This window comes from Apteryx mantelli, chromosome 3, assembly GCF_036417845.1.
Source record: "Apteryx mantelli isolate bAptMan1 chromosome 3, bAptMan1.hap1, whole genome shotgun sequence".
Lineage (NCBI taxonomy): Eukaryota > Metazoa > Chordata > Aves > Apterygiformes > Apterygidae > Apteryx > Apteryx mantelli.
In genome coordinates this window covers 137,300,132-137,318,892 of record NC_089980.1, presented here as the reverse complement: position 1 = coordinate 137,318,892, position 18,761 = coordinate 137,300,132, and the positions used below count along the sequence as shown (strand labels likewise).

At 38.8% G+C, this 18,761-nt stretch overlaps 1 protein-coding gene across 1 annotated transcript in view; it reads left to right on the top strand.

Moving 5' to 3' along the window:
• MSRA (methionine sulfoxide reductase A) overlaps positions 1 to 18,761 on the top strand; it is a 297,786-nt gene that overhangs the window by 145,010 nt on the left and 134,015 nt on the right. The window contains exon 3 of the mRNA XM_067294424.1: positions 3,281 to 3,400. Within this exon, the coding sequence (XP_067150525.1) occupies positions 3,281 to 3,400 (120 nt within the window). The remainder of the gene's footprint in view (positions 1 to 3,280; positions 3,401 to 18,761) is intronic.

Sequence of the window (18,761 nt, the reverse complement as noted above, 5' to 3'; positions counted from 1 at the left end):
AATGGAACTTAGGGACCTTTTGAACAATATTTTAAAGGTTTGAACACCCTTCCGGAGAGGGGGTGTCCTAGGTTCAGCGCTCTACAGAGCCTGAGGAGGTTTTGTGTGTTGTGCCCTGACAAATCAGACTTTAAAATATTTTAATGGCGAACGCTTTCTGTCTTTCAATGCTAAGCTTAGCTGCTATGCACTCGGGAGGAGGGATTCTCAGCCCAGACTAGTACACAGATCATTCAGGTGAAAGGGGGATATTTTAGGGTTTCAGATTCTGCAACTGGAAGGAAAATGCATTTTTAAATGCATTACCACTGGGGGGAAAAAAACAAAACAAAACAAAAGCCATCCTCAGAAATGGTCTAATATCCTAAATCTGCCCACTTCTAAATGAGTTCTGCTGACCTCTTCTGCCATCCTCCTAAACCTGATCACAAGAAAGCTACTGCAAGGCACCTGTTTTTTCAAACAACATGTTTTAGTGACCACTGTCTAGTTGCATGGAAACTTTTATGGTAAGTTGGGAAAGACCTAATGAATTTAGGAACTTCCAAGTTTAGGCAGTCCTAAAAAATAAGAAAAATGTGTTATTGTCTGGGCAGAGTACATGGTTAAATACCTAAACTTAATATAGATGAGATTTAAGCAGACTGCTCCTGCCTCCTCCCTGTTTTTGAGTTGCATATGGAAAGATAAAATATTCTTTTGTTGACAACATGAATTATGATTATCAAAAGGAATGAAGGCTCTTCCAGAAGACTGGTTGGCCATAGAAAAACTGTATTCCTAACTTTTTATTGCTTTGCAATAGAATGGAAAATACCATGTTTGGGAACCTGTGATGGACTTCATATGCAGCAGGGCTTCTGTATAATTAAACAATTGCCCCAGGCATGTTTTTTAAAAATGATGTGTTCTCTTTTATGTTGACTTTGGCAAAATCAGATGCACTTTTCAAGATTGTTCACCACAGTCTAATTCTGTAATGCCTCCAAAATGTCCTCGTAGATAAAGCAGTATGAACAAGTAGTCAGAAGTTAGCTACATCTTTAGCATTGGCTGTGGGGAATAAAGAACTGCAAACAGGAATGATGAAGCTCAATTTTGTTTTTAAGAGAAATTTGCCTTCATACCCCAAGTTGTGTATGCTTTCATTTGCCTCTGAACTTTGTTACCATATGCAGGTCCTGCGTAAAAGAGTCAAGAATTTACATATCCTTGATATTAAAGTGGTGTTAATGAATATTGCATACATGTTTCAAATTACTAAAATTATTGGAGATGAGAATTTTGGCAGGTTGTATGCAATGTTTTTGCAAGGAACTTGCATGCACACCTGTTTTTACACACCCTTTTGCATGTACGTAGGTATATAGAAGCATGTCTAAAAATATACTTTTAAATAATTGTTTGGTCAAAGACTCAAAGGCTGTGTCTAAAGTTTGTGTCCACTGCGGACCAGGGAGCACTTCCCAGGTCACTGCTCTAGGCTCCCTCTCCACCCGTGCCCTGTCTCCCTATTGGGATGAGACCTGGGCAGGTACTACCCCCCTTTTATGTGCTCTGACTTCTGCGGGAAGGAAACCTGAGCATCAGGGATCCCCGATGCGCTCTAGTCACGTTTTTGTTTTAAATAGCGATGGGACCACAACTGCTGGTTGTATCATGGAGCATAAGCAGTGTAATGCATAAAACCTGTCTCACCAGATTATCTATCAATTGACTAGACCTTGGGGCATAATTACTGGAGAACACCCTAGACTTTACTTGAGATAAGATAATAGTGTCAGGTAAAGGAATACCCTCTAGTTTAAATCACTATTAGGTAGGTGAGTGACTGAAAAACTTCTCTTGGATAGGAATTCTCAATTGTTCTTTTTGCAAAACAGAGAGGGAATTGTAAGAGAGGTCCTAGAGCAGTTTGCCACCAGCCTAAATTAACTGAGGACCCCAAGCCTAATAGCCTTAGCTATCTCTGTAGCCAAGGGAGAATGACTATAATCTGATCAGCAATTTAGAACTCCTGTGGGCCACATTGTCCTCAGGAGATGCCTGCCTCTTTCCAGGGTCTCCAAAAGCAGGCTAGGATCCTAATTTATGCGCCTTGCTTGAACACCTGAATTAGAAGGAGAAATCTGAGTCATTACTTCTATATTTTTGGTGCATTACAACTGGAAACAGAGGCAGGAGTTGGTCAAAATAAGTTACTTTTGTTTGAAGTTAATATCTGAAGTTTCAAAGAAAGAATATGCCTTTGTGAGCCATCATAGTTGATAGAAGGGACTGCTTTGTTCTTTCGGTTGTACTTCAAAGGAAAACTTCTGTGATTTTTTAACCCTAAATGTCTGCGCTATTATCAATAGAAAATCCAGCACGGGTCATTGATTTCTAAGCGTAATTGATATTTAGCTTATCTTGTACTGCCTTTTATTTCAAATATTTTAGTATGGGAATAAGAAAAGGAAGTAAATTATCATTGAAGGAGAAAATACGTTGCCCATAATCAGGGATAAGCTAGATAGCACTAGAGGGTACATGACATGTTTCAGCTCTAGAGAGCCCTCCAAATAGTAACCAACTTCTCTTCGCTATTTAAGCCATCAGAGAATTGTGAATTTTAATCTTGTTTATTCCTTCTCACTGGCATTCATGTAATGCCCTTGATCGCTATTACCAGGAGATTTTTGCTGATTTACACCCGCTGAGGATCTGCTATCCTTTGATAATTGGCCATGTGGGTGAATGAATACCTAAATTTTGTCTGAACATCAAGTATCTGCATGCATAAATTGTTAAACTAAAGCATTTTTCCTCCTGTATAGCATATAATTTAATCCATTATTGCTGCCACCTTTAAAGACTGCATATGCCTGAGAGCAGAAAATTAAATAACTGTTTGCCATTACTACAAATTATTGTGTTTTGACAGCTTGCTAATCAACTAAAGTAAAAATGGTGCTGTACAAGTATGCGCGATTGCCTTTTAAGTAACTTTTTTTTATGTGCATGAGGATTTACTTTGGACCTTTGAACCCTTATAGGATTTGTCTTCTGTAATATGTTCATATTCAGAAGCATTATTAAAATAAAGCTTTCTTTGAGTCGTTCATTGATGCGGAATGCATTTCCCAGCATAGTTACCGCATGCATAATCTTGGGAAACATTCAACCACATGCCAGTTGTAGCCATTACTTCCAGTACGGGCTATATCAATTAATATGCAAATGAGTGATTTAGTATTGATCAGATTTTGACATAATGTTATGTACTTCGTGCAAAATTCAGGTATGGGCTGTTTCTGGGGAGCTGAGAGGAAGTTTTGGAGACAGAAAGGAGTCTACTCCACTCAAGTGGGTTATGCAGGAGGATATACCCCGAACCCTACCTACAAAGAAATCTGCTCAGGTAAGTCTTTCTCTTTGTTTTTTAAGCTTTGTGATTAAAATCCTGCAGATTATGAACAACACTGAAGAGTAATAAGATTGACTGCAGTAACTACAGAGACAGGGTATATACTGAACTTTTACCTTGCAATCCAAACTGTAGCGAAAGCGGTGGTATCTCCATCCCATTGTCATCTCCTGCTAACTGATGAGTTGATGCATGCCCAAAGATTCTGAGCAAAATTAAAAAATACAAGGTTGGTATTTTCTTTGCTTTTTGTATTGTTTTATACATCCTCAGGAAATGGATTCTATTTCAACTTATGCAAGTGCGTTCTTTATAAAAACGCCTCGAATAACCCACTACAGCTTCTTTCTGTGATCGAAAACATAGAGCCACTGGCAGCCAACTGACTAATGTTGCTGCTAAAGCAAATTCGTGCTTTCCTGTGCTCACCGGTGGAGAACAGCTTAGAGGTTTTCTTTCTGTTTATTTTCTTGTTAACACTTTTTATGCCAACTGCTGAAGTTGTTGCACCATTCTTACTGACAATCTGTCACCTGGGGTTGAGAGGAGGCGTGTAAAAAGTTCAGCAGCACAAACAAATAACGGACACTTTAGCAACTGTGGATAAGTGCTGCAAGGCACCCAGAGATGCAGAAACTTTCTGGATATAGTAAAAAGTGTGAAAAGAGATGTTTTAAAGTGATATTTTATAGACAATGCTGAACTCATAAGAAATTGCCTTATAAATGCTAAAGAAAATATATGGATTTAAAGATAATTTCCTATGGTAACTCTTAGTAGTATGCGTGGTCTCGAATGTAAATATTTAGTGTAACTGAAATTTCAGAACATCTCAGACAAAATAAAGAACATCATGCCTTTAGGATTAACTGATTCGTAGATACCTACAGCTCCTGGAAAGCATGGTAACAAGGAGGAGTGTCAGCAGTGGATGGATCAGTGATACCTGTCGTATTTATTCAGATGATCCATACTTCTTAATACTTCCACACTCTTATACTTTGGATTCGATTCATCATTTCCCTGTAGTATTTTTATGAATATATATGGTCTCTTCCCTATCTAGCAATTTTTGCCCTCTCTGTTTCATGGCCCGGGCATTAAATAATTAGATTGATTATATAGAATAGGGATGCGCCATACAATTTCTCTTTCCCGACACACTCACAGATCGAGTACACGGAGGACAGTTATGATGGAAAATTGAGCGTTTCTCTGAAGATAGTGCTGGCTGTTGGCCAAGAGGAGATGTGAACAGAGGACAAGGTATAACCAGGGAAGCAGAAAAAGGGTTCTGTCCCTTAATTCTGTGCAATATAGGCTGGTTTTATATTTCGGAATGGGTCCATGTTATTGTGTGCTTTGCATTTGACTGAGATACTCTGAGAGCTTTTTGAAGCTTTTTATGCATGGTATTTCATAAATGGTGAATAAAAAATGGTAATTAAATAGTAAGGAATTTATTTCCGTCCTAATTTAATTTTATTTAGCTGGAAAAAAGAAATGGGAAGAAAGCTTTGAATTCTATTTGCTGATAGTTCTTCCGTTAGATTTGTGGTGCAAAAACATAGCTGAGGTTATTTTTCTAGTGCTTGTTTTTATGCACATTTGCACTGTGGATGTTTATATACCTCCAGATACTGGACAATGGAGGATTTTTTTGTTAGAGATATCCAGAAGGATAAGCACATACTTCATAACCTTGTCTCCGTGAACATAAATGGGATGTGTATGCATTACACATTTCTTTTCTTAGTTGTGCAGCTGAGCTGAATTGGAGAGTTTACTGATTTCTGCATGCTAATTTTTTCTTCCTACTTAGCTTCTCCTAGCCCTATCTTATTCTGATTTTATTCTGATTTTTTTTTTTTTTGGCAGAATTATTTTCATTTTTGAACATACCTTTTAGAAATTTCTTTAGGGAGAGTTCTCACAAGTCCTCCTCAGATATTACCATCTGGCTGCTTCTGGCTGCCATAGTTTTCCTTGGGAAGAATGGTGTTTATGAAATCAGTAGACTTCAGTTATGCACTATCTGTGATTGCTTCATCTGTTGTGGCAAGGTCATATCCATAGTAAATGCTTAATAGACATTTTCTTTAAATCCAGTTCTAGGAGGGACATCCATGCCACCTAAACAGTATTCTCTTGGCAAGTCTTTGAGCTTTGCTTTCGACCTGTGCAGTCTTGAGAAATCCGTGCTGGAAAATTATTTTAGTCCAGCACCATCCTGGCAATCTGCTCTGAGGAAAAGGAGCAACTATGCTTTGGATTAAACATTTAGTGCCCCTTCCAAAGGCAGACCACCAGCTAGACTTTAGGCAAAATGATGTGGATTTACTCTTTTCCCCACATTAAGCTCACTCAAAACATTTCAACCTATGGTGGTTTTTGGTTCAGTTGCCTAAACTTGGGTTTAGTGCCATTTGAGATGTCTGAGTCACCTGCCATTCTATAGCCATATCTGGTAGCTTTTGTGGAGGTCCCAGATACCCTTGGACATCTCAGATGTAACTCAATGCCCATGTGTGAGCAACTAATTCAAGGTTTTTCTGTTCTTGTGTATTTAGGATGTTCCATAATCATCGTAAATAACATCTTATTTGGAGACCTCTCTGTAGAGTGAACTACCTTAAATATAATTGATCTTAAAAAGTAGCCTGGCACTAGCATCTGTGTTTAAATACATGGTAGTTGAGGAATTACTGAGACAGAGACTTGGAGCATATTGTCTTCAATTTGATATTCTGATTCACTATTTAGATTAATTCTTTTGCCTTTGAGTAAAATATTATATGGCTAACAAGAAAAAGCTTAGGGTTTTTATGTCTTCTTCATGGTTGTAGTATATGGTCTTGAAAGAAAATGTTATGTGGTTGTCAAATGAATTCAGGTCTGTTTTCCACACCCCTAGTGTTCCAGTTTTCTGCCATTATCTTCATCTGATGGGCTCAGCTGGTAAGCAAAGGTCATCTGCAGACCTGATATTAAGCTAAGTAGGGGGACACCATTTCTATTACAGTGGCCAACTGGTGACTATACTGCTGCAGCATGTTGTTTGGTAACTTATGAAAATTTATGCCTCTAAGGGCAAACCTCCAACCTCGTAAGCCTTGAAGAGTAACATAATTCAACTGCCTGTTGTGGAGGTAGGAAAGTCCTGATTCTGCTTGGAAGGGTCAGATTAGCGTTATCCTATTCAGATGTGGGACGGGTTGTTATGAAGATTCTATCAGTTGATGTGGTATTGCCTTGTTAAATTGATGTTTAAGAGATAATTGAGCTATTTTGAAGCTTATGAATACAGCACTGGAAAATTATTTTTACATTTCATGGTGACGACCATACAGATGAAAATCTGAAAAGGCATTCTGAAGTGGGTGAAGGATTTTGAGCTATTTTCGGTGCATTAGCCCAATACATAAATACACCATTTTTGGCCAGCGTTAGACAACCCAGGATGTTCATTCACTATGAAACATCTTTTCATATTTTGCTTACAGATGTTCAGAACAATTCTGTGTTTATCTGTATATTCATAAGCTTTTTGAAATCTGCATAGCTCAAGTGGCACTGAAATCAGAAGGGAAAAACTCTGCTGTTGTTATTCATAAACTGGTTGTGTACAATTACCATATAAAATCTGCAGCTAAAGATGATTTTCTTAAAAACACGGCAGTTTGTAGGCTTATGGTTCAAGCTGTTAACATCTAAGCAGGTCATTTTATATATTTTTTTTGTTGTATTTTTGTCTTCAGTGACTGTAATGTAAGAAAAGTAGATGAACGTGCCTTTTTATTATCCGTTATTTGTTACAAGGCTTAGTGAACTTAACAGCATGTTTATTTAGCTAACCCACTTTATAATCTAGTCGATTCTTAGTACTTTTCTGAAGCATATTCTCTTGTATATAAATTACAATTCTTAATAATTAACAATGCAGTATAAAAGTATGCCACGTGGATTTAGTTCCTATGGTGAGTTACATACAATACTTTACTGTGAAATTGTTTCACATTTCATATGGAGCAGACCCATCTTTTTTCTGAGGGATGCTTTTGCTTTTTGCAGAGCAATTAGTCTTTTGAGTGATTCTTATATGTAGACGTTCCAGCTCTCTTTAAAACATCCAGGCTTCCAAAGGTCATCCTGAAGACTTCTCAAATAGCCGATGGAAGAAGGTGGAGAAAGGCAAAATTAATTCTTGCCCTGTTGCCTCCTATCTCTTTGGTCACTTAGTGATTTACGAAGTTAATTCCACCTCTGCTTCATCTTAGTTATACATGAAACAGAAGACACGACTGCCGTTGAGAAGGCCACTCTTGGTTGCTAGTTAGCATTTCTTTGCTTTAAGAAAGAGAATGCAGAGGGCTTGACTTCGTGATGTTGGGCATGACACGCTTATGTACACACAGCATGATCATTAAAGAGAGAAGCCAACAGCAGAAAATCTGACCTGTGTTTTTCACAAGTGATTACTTGCAATATAGAGAAAATTTAACACAGGGAAATAATTCTTTCCTTCTCAGGTTTCCCGTTTGCTACATAATACACATGAACGCCCTACAACAAACTATCAGTATGTTGAGACAGTGCCTTATATCACTTGAAGAGCCCTTCATTTAGACATCACAACACCATTCCAAAGTGGGTCTGACTCTCCAAAACGCTTAAATGTATAATTAAACTACAAATATTCCCTTCACTTTCTATAGCTTATAAAGGGATCTGAAGGTTTTCATGAACAGAAACTGAAGTCCACAAGATTAAAGTTTCCAAACAGTAATGAGAATGGTTCGGAACATTTTCTTTTGTTGTTAGATCACTGTCAAGAGAATAGATTCCTGTTGTGCCTTTGTCGGTTCTTTTTTTCTTATAAGAACAGGGTATAGGAATTTTAATGACTTATAGATTCTGTGAAGACTATCAGTGTTCACCATGCGCTCTACCTCTCCTCCTTTTTTTTTTTTTGCCGAGCTTACCTGTAAGGAAGGAAGGAAAGGTCAGCTAATGAAAGTACAAAATACTGAATTGATCAAAGGTAATGTCACGTACTGTGGACATTGGTGTTTCATGTAATTTTTGTAGCAATTGAAGAGCAGGATATTGTAGGAAATATGTCCTTTTTAATAGCTAGGCCACAGTTAGAATAAGTTGTGTTTCTGTAATCTTGCAACTGTAGTCCCAGGAGCCTCCTAGATGTGCAGACAAAACCATGATATAACCCTGTAATCTGTAATCCATCCTCAATGCAATTGCTAAGTCATGAAATAAAATGAATGTACCAATTTCACTTCAAAAAATCATTTGGAAAGGTGATAGCAGATGCTGCTGCAACGTTAAGACCTTGGCAACAAGAAATATAACAGATGCATTGAATTTTAGTTACCTGCTACATTACAGTTCTGCCTAGAAAATTGACTGTGTTGACATGACTGACATGTTCTTTTTCAACAGAAGAGCCTCTTGCTGTCCAAAAAAACTTCATTATACCTTAATATATCAGGATACAGAAATGTGTTTTGTAGGTTCATCATTTAAAAATAAAAGGCAGCATAAATATTTTTATTAACCATTGTTTGAAAAAAAAAAGCTATCTGTCCACAAAGGATGGTGGCTATATCTTTAATCAAGGTTAAGTTAACGTTTCCATTTCATAATTTGACTTCTCAGGGCTAATATCTTGGCTGATTCAGGCTTGTAGAGATTAAATTGATATTTATTATTTAGATACCTGATTGTGCCTCGTGGCAAATTTAAGATCATAATAGCCTCACTATTATCGTGTGTTCCTTTTATCTATTTATGTCACCCTTGTCCGTAATCACAGACCTAGGTACTAGTAGCAGTATAAATACTAAATATATTATTCTTTATTAACAACTTTATTTGAATTGTATTCCATTGAGATGCGTCTTTTCCTGTTTCTCATCTCCTGGTTTTATTAAAGATATACATAAAATGACAATGCGATAGCTCCAGAGGTTGAAAAGAGTCATTACGAAACAAGTTAAAGACCAAATCTCCTGACCTGGAGCCTGCACTAAGCTCCCAAAGGGCAGTCCTCCAGGTTTGCAAAAGGCTCCATGCAGGATTAGGCTATAAAGTTCACCACGTCACCCTGCCTGGGAACGCAACAGCAGCCAGCAGGAAACTCTGCCTCATTTTAGGCACGTGAATATGTTGGTGCTTTTGGTAACAGTATTTGTGAGAAAGATGACATTGCCAAGGGGTTCACCTTTGCTGTTATGGTTAGTGTTTATTTTTATGCTCTGTTCTTTGATATGGAGACACTTAAACAACGGCAACAGCAGAAGAGATGACCAGTCTACAAAACCTTCCTCCCAGAAGTAGTGGTAGCACCACTGCAGGTGGTACCTCCATTGAACCACTGAAGTCAACTGTGGCTATTCACATTTGTGAGAATCGTTCTTGCTTTGGAATAGTTGAAGTGTCCTGCCCAAAGCAAGACTACAAGTCAAAAGAAAGAGGAAGAACAAGAGGCAAAGGAATGTAGTGGGGAGTATAGGTAGGAATTTGAAGAAACCAGGGGGATACTACAGCTGCTGGGAGAGCATCATTCTGAAAGTAAAGCAGATGGTATTTTTGAGTTCTTCCTATATTTCTGGTTTATTGCAGTGTATTTGTTTTATTTTACTGCTCCGACTGCTTATTCCCCAAGCTGGAATCCTAATTCCCATAGTGGCACCTGACTGAAGTGCTGTGGAGCTGATGTTGGTATTTCTGGAAGTATATTTTTCCTAAATTTGGGAGAGTACTGAAATTACTATGTTGGAACATTATAACCCATTTTGACTTACTCCCCGCATGGAACATAATCCTATGTTGGCAGGTAGAAGTTTGCAAATTGAATACCGTCTCGCTGAGATGGGTAAAATTTTGAATCATTTTCCCGTGACCTGCATACTTCCTTCTTCTTGGATGAATGATAAAAAAAAGTCTAACGACAAGACTTTAACTTTCTACTTTTTGCTCAGCTATTCCCAAGAAGACTGTTATATGTCCGTTTATAATAACCAAAATTATTATAGTCAAGTTCTTTGCTGTTTCACATTTGCAAAGCCGCTCGCTCATGCATGGGTTTCTCAGGGTAGGAGCGAGAAGAGAATTTGATCCAGTGACAGGTGAGGCAGAGCCTTTGGCGTCCTCGTGGCTGCAGTGCACTGTAGTAACAGTTTCTGTATTTAAAGTGGAGTAACATCAGGCTAGAGGATGGTTTGGAAAGGATTTGGGGATAGCCAGACCTCAAGGGAGTTCTCTGCATTGCTCAGGAAAATTAAGATAGAATATACAAATCCCTTTGGGAGCGTGACTCACGGTAACAGGCAACTGCGCTACATTGCTGATTTAGAGGCTTATGAAGAGAAGACAGTCACTAAGGAAATAACTGGCTTCTTTTTCTCAGTTAGCTGGATGCATTGGAAAAAAAAAAGGGTGCTTGAGCCAATTCAAATTTATTTTTTTCCTAATTGGTCTTGGCTAATAGAAAAATGAAAGAAATGAAGAAATCGGGACCAAACTGATTTTGTTTTAAATTGTTCCTAAATTTTTAGGAATGATTAAAGAAATGGAGCTGTATTTTTAGGATGGGACTTTGGCTTGAATTTAAAAAAAAAGTCAGAATATTTCATTTTGAAAGGGTCAAACCCCAACATTTCACAATTCTGCAATGGCAGCCATTAACTAAAATCATCAAAGAATTGCAAAGTAGTTTATTCTCTAAAGATGCATTTTGGGGGAAAGAAAAGGTTCATAAAATAGCAGGAGATTACAACTGTGCACACAAAAAATATTTTATAAGAGAGGTCAAGCGAGGAGTCCTAACTTTAGCTTGGTAAAGCTAAGAAATGGAGTGTTCTTCAGGGAAGATCATCTTTCAATTTAATTGCTGATCCTTAACTGTGGATTAGACCTTGAGTTCATCCTTTACATTTGTATTCTTTTAGAAGAGAGAAAAATGTTTGAAATGCTTTGATGTACTAACAAATGCAGAGATTATCAAGCTAGGATAGGTGTGAATTATAATCTGTTCACACCTCTGGCATAGCTGAAGTTGTAGGATGCCACCTACAAATTTCTGCACAAAGCCCGAAATCCTATTGCTAGGTCGGCTCCATCGCCTCGTGCTTGTATGCTGTCCGGCTGGATCCCCTAAGTAATTACAGTAGTCAAGTGCAAAGCATAAGTTTTGGAAAAGACTATTATACAATTTTTATTTTAAGACCTAAAGTAATGGAAAATCTGCCTTTTCCATTAGTAGGAAACTTCACCACAGTAATACTTTATTGTGAGGGTGACTGAACACTGGAGCAGGTTACCCAGAGAGGTTTTGGAGTCTCCTTCCTTGGAGCTATTCAAAACCCACCTGGACACAATCCTGGGCAACGTGCTCTAGCTGACCCTGCTTGAGCAGAAGGGTTGGACTAGATGATCTCCAGAGGTCCCTGCCAACCTCAACCATTCTGTGATTCTGTTATTCTGTGAATAGGGCGCAACAGCCCTCGCTAGAAGGACTCAGCTGGATCTGTTTAACACTGCAGCAGGGATTTTTACCAGCAGAGCTCAAGGGATAATCCACAAACACAAGATACTTCTCACAAAAATTAGCTGAGGTACAGTGGATATAAAGGCCCCTTCTGTTTTTTTATGCATTGACCTCTAGATCCTTTACAAAAATTGTATCTTATTATGTGGGACCTGTCTGCTCCTACACCTTTGACAGGAGGGAGGGTGGGACATTCTTTTGTTGACCCTGGGACCTAGGACTTGTTTAATGAAATATGCCAGCCATTGCCCTGGCTAACTGGACCACTCCAAAGTTTATTTAGGTCACCACTTAGGAACCAAATCCCCTTTTCATTTAAGCTGTTTTTCTGCAAATTTCGTGCGAGGTATAAAAACTCAAAAAGAGAGAATATAATCTAATAATCTACTTCAGCAAAAGTTAGAGTGAGTTCTTTCTTCATATACCTCCCAGCTTCTGAGTATTGGTGATTTAGTATTTAATAATCACAGATGACCTTTTCTCCATTAATTTCTCTATCCATTTCTTTAATATGCTTTTATTTTTGGCCTTCACAAAGACGAGAGGAACACTAATGTTTCATTGATTCTAGGGCTGAGCCTGTGTGGGAAATTTTAAAGAAAATTTGCTATAGTTAGCTGAGATTTTGCTAAAGGTTATTTTGTGGCAGCTAAGTATCAGTATGTCTGTAAGTGAACTATCCTGAGGAGTATATGCTACTGAAACGAGCTTTGTTCTGACCCTCTGCCTTATTAACGAGTATTAGTCATAGTGACACGCTGTAGTTCTGTACTATCAGGAGAGCTCAAAGCAACAGGCAAGGACATGCATAATGGGGAAAAAGCAAGTAGTATATCCTTCATGTGGGATCTGAAAATACCAGATTTTTTTGTCTGAGCAGTTACTGCTTTGAAACACTTAATGTAATGCATCTTTGGGGGCTTTCACTTCGGCACCAGGAAGGAGATTTTCTTCATCCTTGCACATCATATGGCATCATCCTCCCTGGTGTGTTTCATGCACAGTACTACTGGCAGGAGATGTTTCTTCTTACCCAATGGTTATAGTCGTTCTTGTCATTCATCTACACTGGATTCAAATTGTATGTGAAATGTGACCACCAACAGTGCTAACGGCATACCTCATCTCCACGTCAATGAGATCTCTTCAGCCTAGTGGTATGGACCAAGTGGCCAGGCTAAGGTATCCGGCCTTAAACCTGTGCTTGAAAGAAAGAAGAGGAAGACTGCCTCAGATAGAGAGTTCCTGTGGAGTAGCAGACACTCTTAAAAAAATCAGCAGGGTAAATGTCCTAAAAGGATGCCTCCATTTTAGCTTCTAAAGACAATTTCTTTGTTATCATCTCTAGTGACATCGCAGGAACAGTTGGCATGGATAGACACATGCTATATTTATATCAGGAAGCTGAACAGGGCACAGACTTGGGCATGGGTAGGTGGTCACCCACAGTGTTCAGTTGCTTTGGTGGTCCCTAACATGGTTTTAGCTTGGCCAGCAGCCTATCCTGGGCCATTCCCAGACACAGTTCATGGTTAATATGGTACAGATATTCAAACCTCAACAAGCAGTGTGGATGTACACATCCTTTTTGGAGGATAAAAACTTTAGTTGTACAGAGATGAGTTCTGCTGTGCAGTTGGCCTTAGGGCCAACCCTTTAAACACAGTCCCTTACATTCCAGGGACTGTAGGAATTCTCTGGCTGGGAAAAGGTAAGAGGGAATTATCAGCTTTACCCCTTCTATTCTGCATCTGGTGCATGCCTGGAGGTACTTCTGTACCTATTACTGGGGGTAAAAAAATTTGATGTCAGGGCTTGCATACACGTGCACCCACAGTGCTAGTACACTGATCAAATCTGTCGTTAAGAAAATTAATGACATGGGAGTAACCTTACTTTTTTGTCTCCTAGTTCCCCGCTTGGTTTTATCCAGTGTTTATTCAATGAAGCGATTCAATTAGAAACTATTTTTATTTTCTTTCCAAGGAGTGAAAAATGTTAATCGTAGCTGAAATGCCTTCCAGTGCTTCTCTTCTAATGTCACATTTCCATAAAGTCTATACAGTTCACTTTCTGCTAAAATAGTATAGCAGTAGAATAAAAGTATTTAAAAAGTGTCATTAATGTTTTGAATACTAGGCTTGGCATGGACTATGATCTCGCTGGGTAAACCACAGAAAAATTAAGGTCCTTACCCCCAGAGCATACCATATAAGAGAAAAGACAACAGATTGCTGCAGACAGTTGGAGAAATCAGAGGAAACAATAGCAGAATTTTGGTCAATATGATAAGCCATCATCCCAGCATACCAATACATACATGCCCCTAATTTGCCATTGCCTATTTCTGAGTAGCGAAGTAAGTGAACGGAAAGCAGTTTTCAGCTATTTTGTCCTTGGGTTCCCGGGCCCTTATCAGGCTTAAACTGGAGTATGACACAGACTGTGCTGGTCCTTCTTCTGAGGCATCTCTTCTCAGCCCTGTTTCTTAAGCTAGGTTTCTCAGGAACATTTGATAGCATCGACTGTAGCAGCTCTTGGAGAGTTAGGGAGAAGAGGGCTTCTGACACCAAACGCATGAGGTCAACTGCCTGAGTGTGGCAAGTGGTTTCACAGGATGGGTGGCTTTGGCTGTTGCTGGGATGGTGAAAATAGGATTTCAGTGTGAAGAAGAAGTCAAAGGGGTAGGTAAAGATTAATGGGTAAGACTCAACACGTTTGTGCTAAAGGGATGGTAAATTGATGACGCGGTTCAGTTTAGATACTTCTCAGGGACAAATAGCTGGAGATAACAAAAGTCCTTCAGCACAAGCAGAATGCTGCTGGGAGAGTCGATGTGCATCTTAGGTAAGTTACGGAGCTGCCTGGGGAGCGGTTTGGACAGAAAAGCTGCATGGCCCATGGGCACTTTCAAGCTCTTCATGTCCCCATCGCAGCACATCTGCCTCTCCTGCTGTACCTTCCTTCAGGTTTGATCCTGCTGGAGGAGCAGGAATGGAGATGTTTTCAACTGCTTACAGATACTCTTGCGTCAAACTGCTGCAGGGAGCTGTAGCAATTGCTTTATCTTGTTTCCCTGAAAGCAGTGTAACCATTCTCCTTAGCTTAGGCTCCTGCTAAACTGTAGGAATGTGCATTGAGGCTAAAACATGCATTACAGCTGGCAGCCTTGACTAAGATGTACCTCCTTAATTTAAAGGTTAGAAGAGATTCCAAAAGGAGGTGAGAATTTGCCATCACCGTGAAGCTTTAAATTAGGGTTTGTTTATCTTTCTAAGATATGTTCAATAGCTTAGCCATGAGTTATTAGCCTCACTAATATGAAAGAATACTTTCCTCCTTGGAAAGAATCTGTGGTTTAAATTTTCTGGCCAGTGTTATTCAGGAGATCATAATCTATTCTGGCTATAAATTTTCTCTATTCATCCTGGAAAGGTGACATGTACTACATACTGGACTGAAAGTTTGCAGTATCATCAACTACCATGATTACACATTGTTTACTCCTTTTTTTCTTTTTTTTTTGGCATTTTTGTTTTGTAATTATAGTGTTTTAGATTTCCTGGAAAGGATACAGGGTTTAATCATGTCATTATATGTGCTGAATGCTGTGAAAATTCTTTGTTCCAAGTCAAGTGGAACACCAATATAATATTCTTATCATCTATTAAAAAAGTAATAAATTGGGCCACATTGATCCTGGTTATAATTCTGCTGATGTCGATGGTGTTACATCAGGATGAAATTTGTCTCAGTCTGTTAATATGAGAATACAATAAAAGAGAAAGAGTGGATACTGCATGGCAAACAAATCTTGGAAAGACAAGTTCCACTCCGATTAATTAGGCACTGTTTGTGCAATGTTTTGAAGATACACAGAATTACAAAATGTTAAATATTATTGTTATTTTCTGAATGGATTGTATATGGTGAGGATTCTATCACATTCTTTTCCTTTCAGTTTTTGGCAGCACACTTTTCTTCTGCAGAACTGACCCTGAACCAGTGGTAGGTGCAGATGGGACCATTATTTTTCACTGCTTCATTTATTTTGGTTTAACAAATGGCTTCGTTTTATTTCTTTCCTCATTTCTCTTTGTTCAGGGACAGTTTAGTCCTTCTGCAGGTGTTCAACGGTGTTCAAAGACAGGAGTAATGTGTAATGAGTTCTCCACTCACAGTGCAATCTCCCAGCCTGCCTTTGTGATACATTCAGAACTCTTGAAGTGAGCCTAGAATTAAATGAAAAAAATATAGACTGGGATCCGGTGTACTTAATTTAGGAGTTGAACTTAGGTGCCGAGCTTGAAAGCGCAAAGAAGGTAGGATCCAATTTTTGTAAATTAAGTAGGTCAGATTTTGGGTGGGGAGTGGACCTCTTCTTCCTTCTGCTGCTGAGTGTGCACCAATATTGCAATCTGAAAGGGAAGTGTGATGGATATATGGATGGATATAGAAGAAAAGGAGATGAGATTCTTGCTTGGTAAAAGCAGAACTGAGGTTCCAGATTTGGCTCCCCACAATGTTTGTGTATCTGTCAAAGTTAAAAAAAAAACAACAAAATTAGCCATGGAATAGGGTCCAGGCCTTCTCCTCCTCCCCAGGTTGCCCTAATCATTAGGATAAAAGAAGCTTCCCACTTGGCTTTATGAATCTTGAATTTCTGGCTGCGTAGTGTCCTTGCTTCATCAAGAAAAGTAATGAATGTGCTTCCTTAGCATTTCCTCTTGCCTGATAGTTGGGATGCTCTCTAGAGATGTAGGTCTAAGCCCCTCATCCTGAGAGTCATCTAGAATCCCGGTATGAAACCTCCTGATCAAGTGTTTGAACCTCGGGCAAAAGGTGTGCAATATGCTGGCACCAGCTCCTACTGCTTCTGATCTAATTAACTACGAAGAGCAAAATATACATCCTGGTGTTTTCCAGAGATTCACACAAGCTGGGCCCGACCATAGTCTCTAGTGCTTAGCAGTATCTTTTATATAGCACTGTGGATTTAAGCAACCTTCCATTATAAAGAGAATTATTTTTGAAGCCTGTTGGAAGGATGAATATTTCAGGAAGCTAAGGAAAAAGAAAACAACTAATTACAAAGGGAAATTTTTTGCAACTGAAACCACATTTGTTGCTACTGCTCTTGTTGTAATAGCCAGTTTTGATCTTCTAAAGGTGCAGAAATAAATAGTGTCACAATAGCTGTGGAAGTCAAAATTCTGCAGGCCAATTTACTATAAAGCCAGGTGTCTTGCTGCATATTCATCTATTTATTGCCTTAGATTCTTCTCTAATTCCTTTATTTACAACATGATAATAGACTTTTCTCTGTGCAGACTCGTTGGTACCATGAAATAGAATTTGTCTGCGCGTGATACCTTCATATAATGTGCGAGGGCAGAATTCGTCAAAACAATTGAGCTTTGAGCAGTGATATCGCTTAGTTGCTTTTTGCCTCCTTTGTTTTCATCTTTCCGCCTTTGAATTGTTAAACAGTAGCTCGCTGCAGTGTCGGAGAGTATCTTACAAAAGCGGTTTCCATAGTGTTAAACCTAGATATGAATTTTTTATGGATCACCGGTATGATAAGTGGTTATTTATTTGTGCTTAGGCCTACTTAATAGCTCTTCATTAGAAGAATGACACAGAGTTTTAAGGAACAGCTTGCCTACTAGTACTATTGCTCCCATTGTATTTGATAAAGATCACGTAAAAGCTTTTCAGGTAACCGGTTTTCAGAAAGTCATCAGAAGACGACTCGCTTTCCTCACCTCCTCCGAGAATCCCTAAGCTACCACCGTGGTTTTCATTTATACCCGTGATGCATCCTCCCTCTCCTCTTTTGAAACACCTCCTAGAGATGACACTTCTCCCTGACTACGGTATGGGAAGATCTTCCTGTTTCATTACGCTCATCCTGAAAAATGGTAACAGGAGTTTCACTCCTGGAGCACCACAGCCTTAGTCTGTGCGTGCCTGCTTTCCCTTCGTTGCTCTTGCCCTTCACATTCCTTGGCAGCATATTTAAGGCTGGACTTTGCCTGAGAGATCTTTGGAGCAGAACATATTGCAGCAAGCAGTAGGAGCGCCTCAGCTGGGCCGTTACCTTGAGACTCAGCTGATTTCCTTCTATTCCTGGCTGTAAGGTTGACTTGGATGACCTTCAGCTCTTCCTGCCTGTTGTCCTCATTTATGAAAAGGGGATACTTTATTTTTGAAAATGCTTTGAAATCAACAGCTATGTGGATTTTTCTGGCAGTGAGTTTTGGAGCAAAGTATAGGTAACAAGGGGAAATCTAAAGGTTTTTTTTATCTCCTTCAGTCATAGAGTATTTCATGAATATATTTATGTACATATATATTTAAACAGTTTTAGTTCAGCTGATAAGTAAATATACAGCTGAATATTTTACATTAAACATAATTTTCAAGCTCTGTTTTTAAATTCTGGTTCCTTTCCAGTTCTGTAGGACTGTGCCCTGTTCAGCTTCCTGACTTAAATATTTGAGTGTATCTTGTAAAATCTTCCTTGGGTACTTTAGGATTATGGAAATTTTACAATATAGGATGATACATGCTCTGTACAATAGCTGCCCCCCAAATCTGCTCTGAATATTTCTTTGAAATATTACTTCAAATTGAAGTATGCTTTCGGACAGAGATTTTTACAGGTCTGCAGAATGCAACTTGATGACTTCATTCTTTGCTTACATAAACTGTGCACTAACTTCATTAGAGCTGCTATTCTGATTTATAATGGAGTTACTGAGAACAAGATCTGGGTCTGCCCCTAAA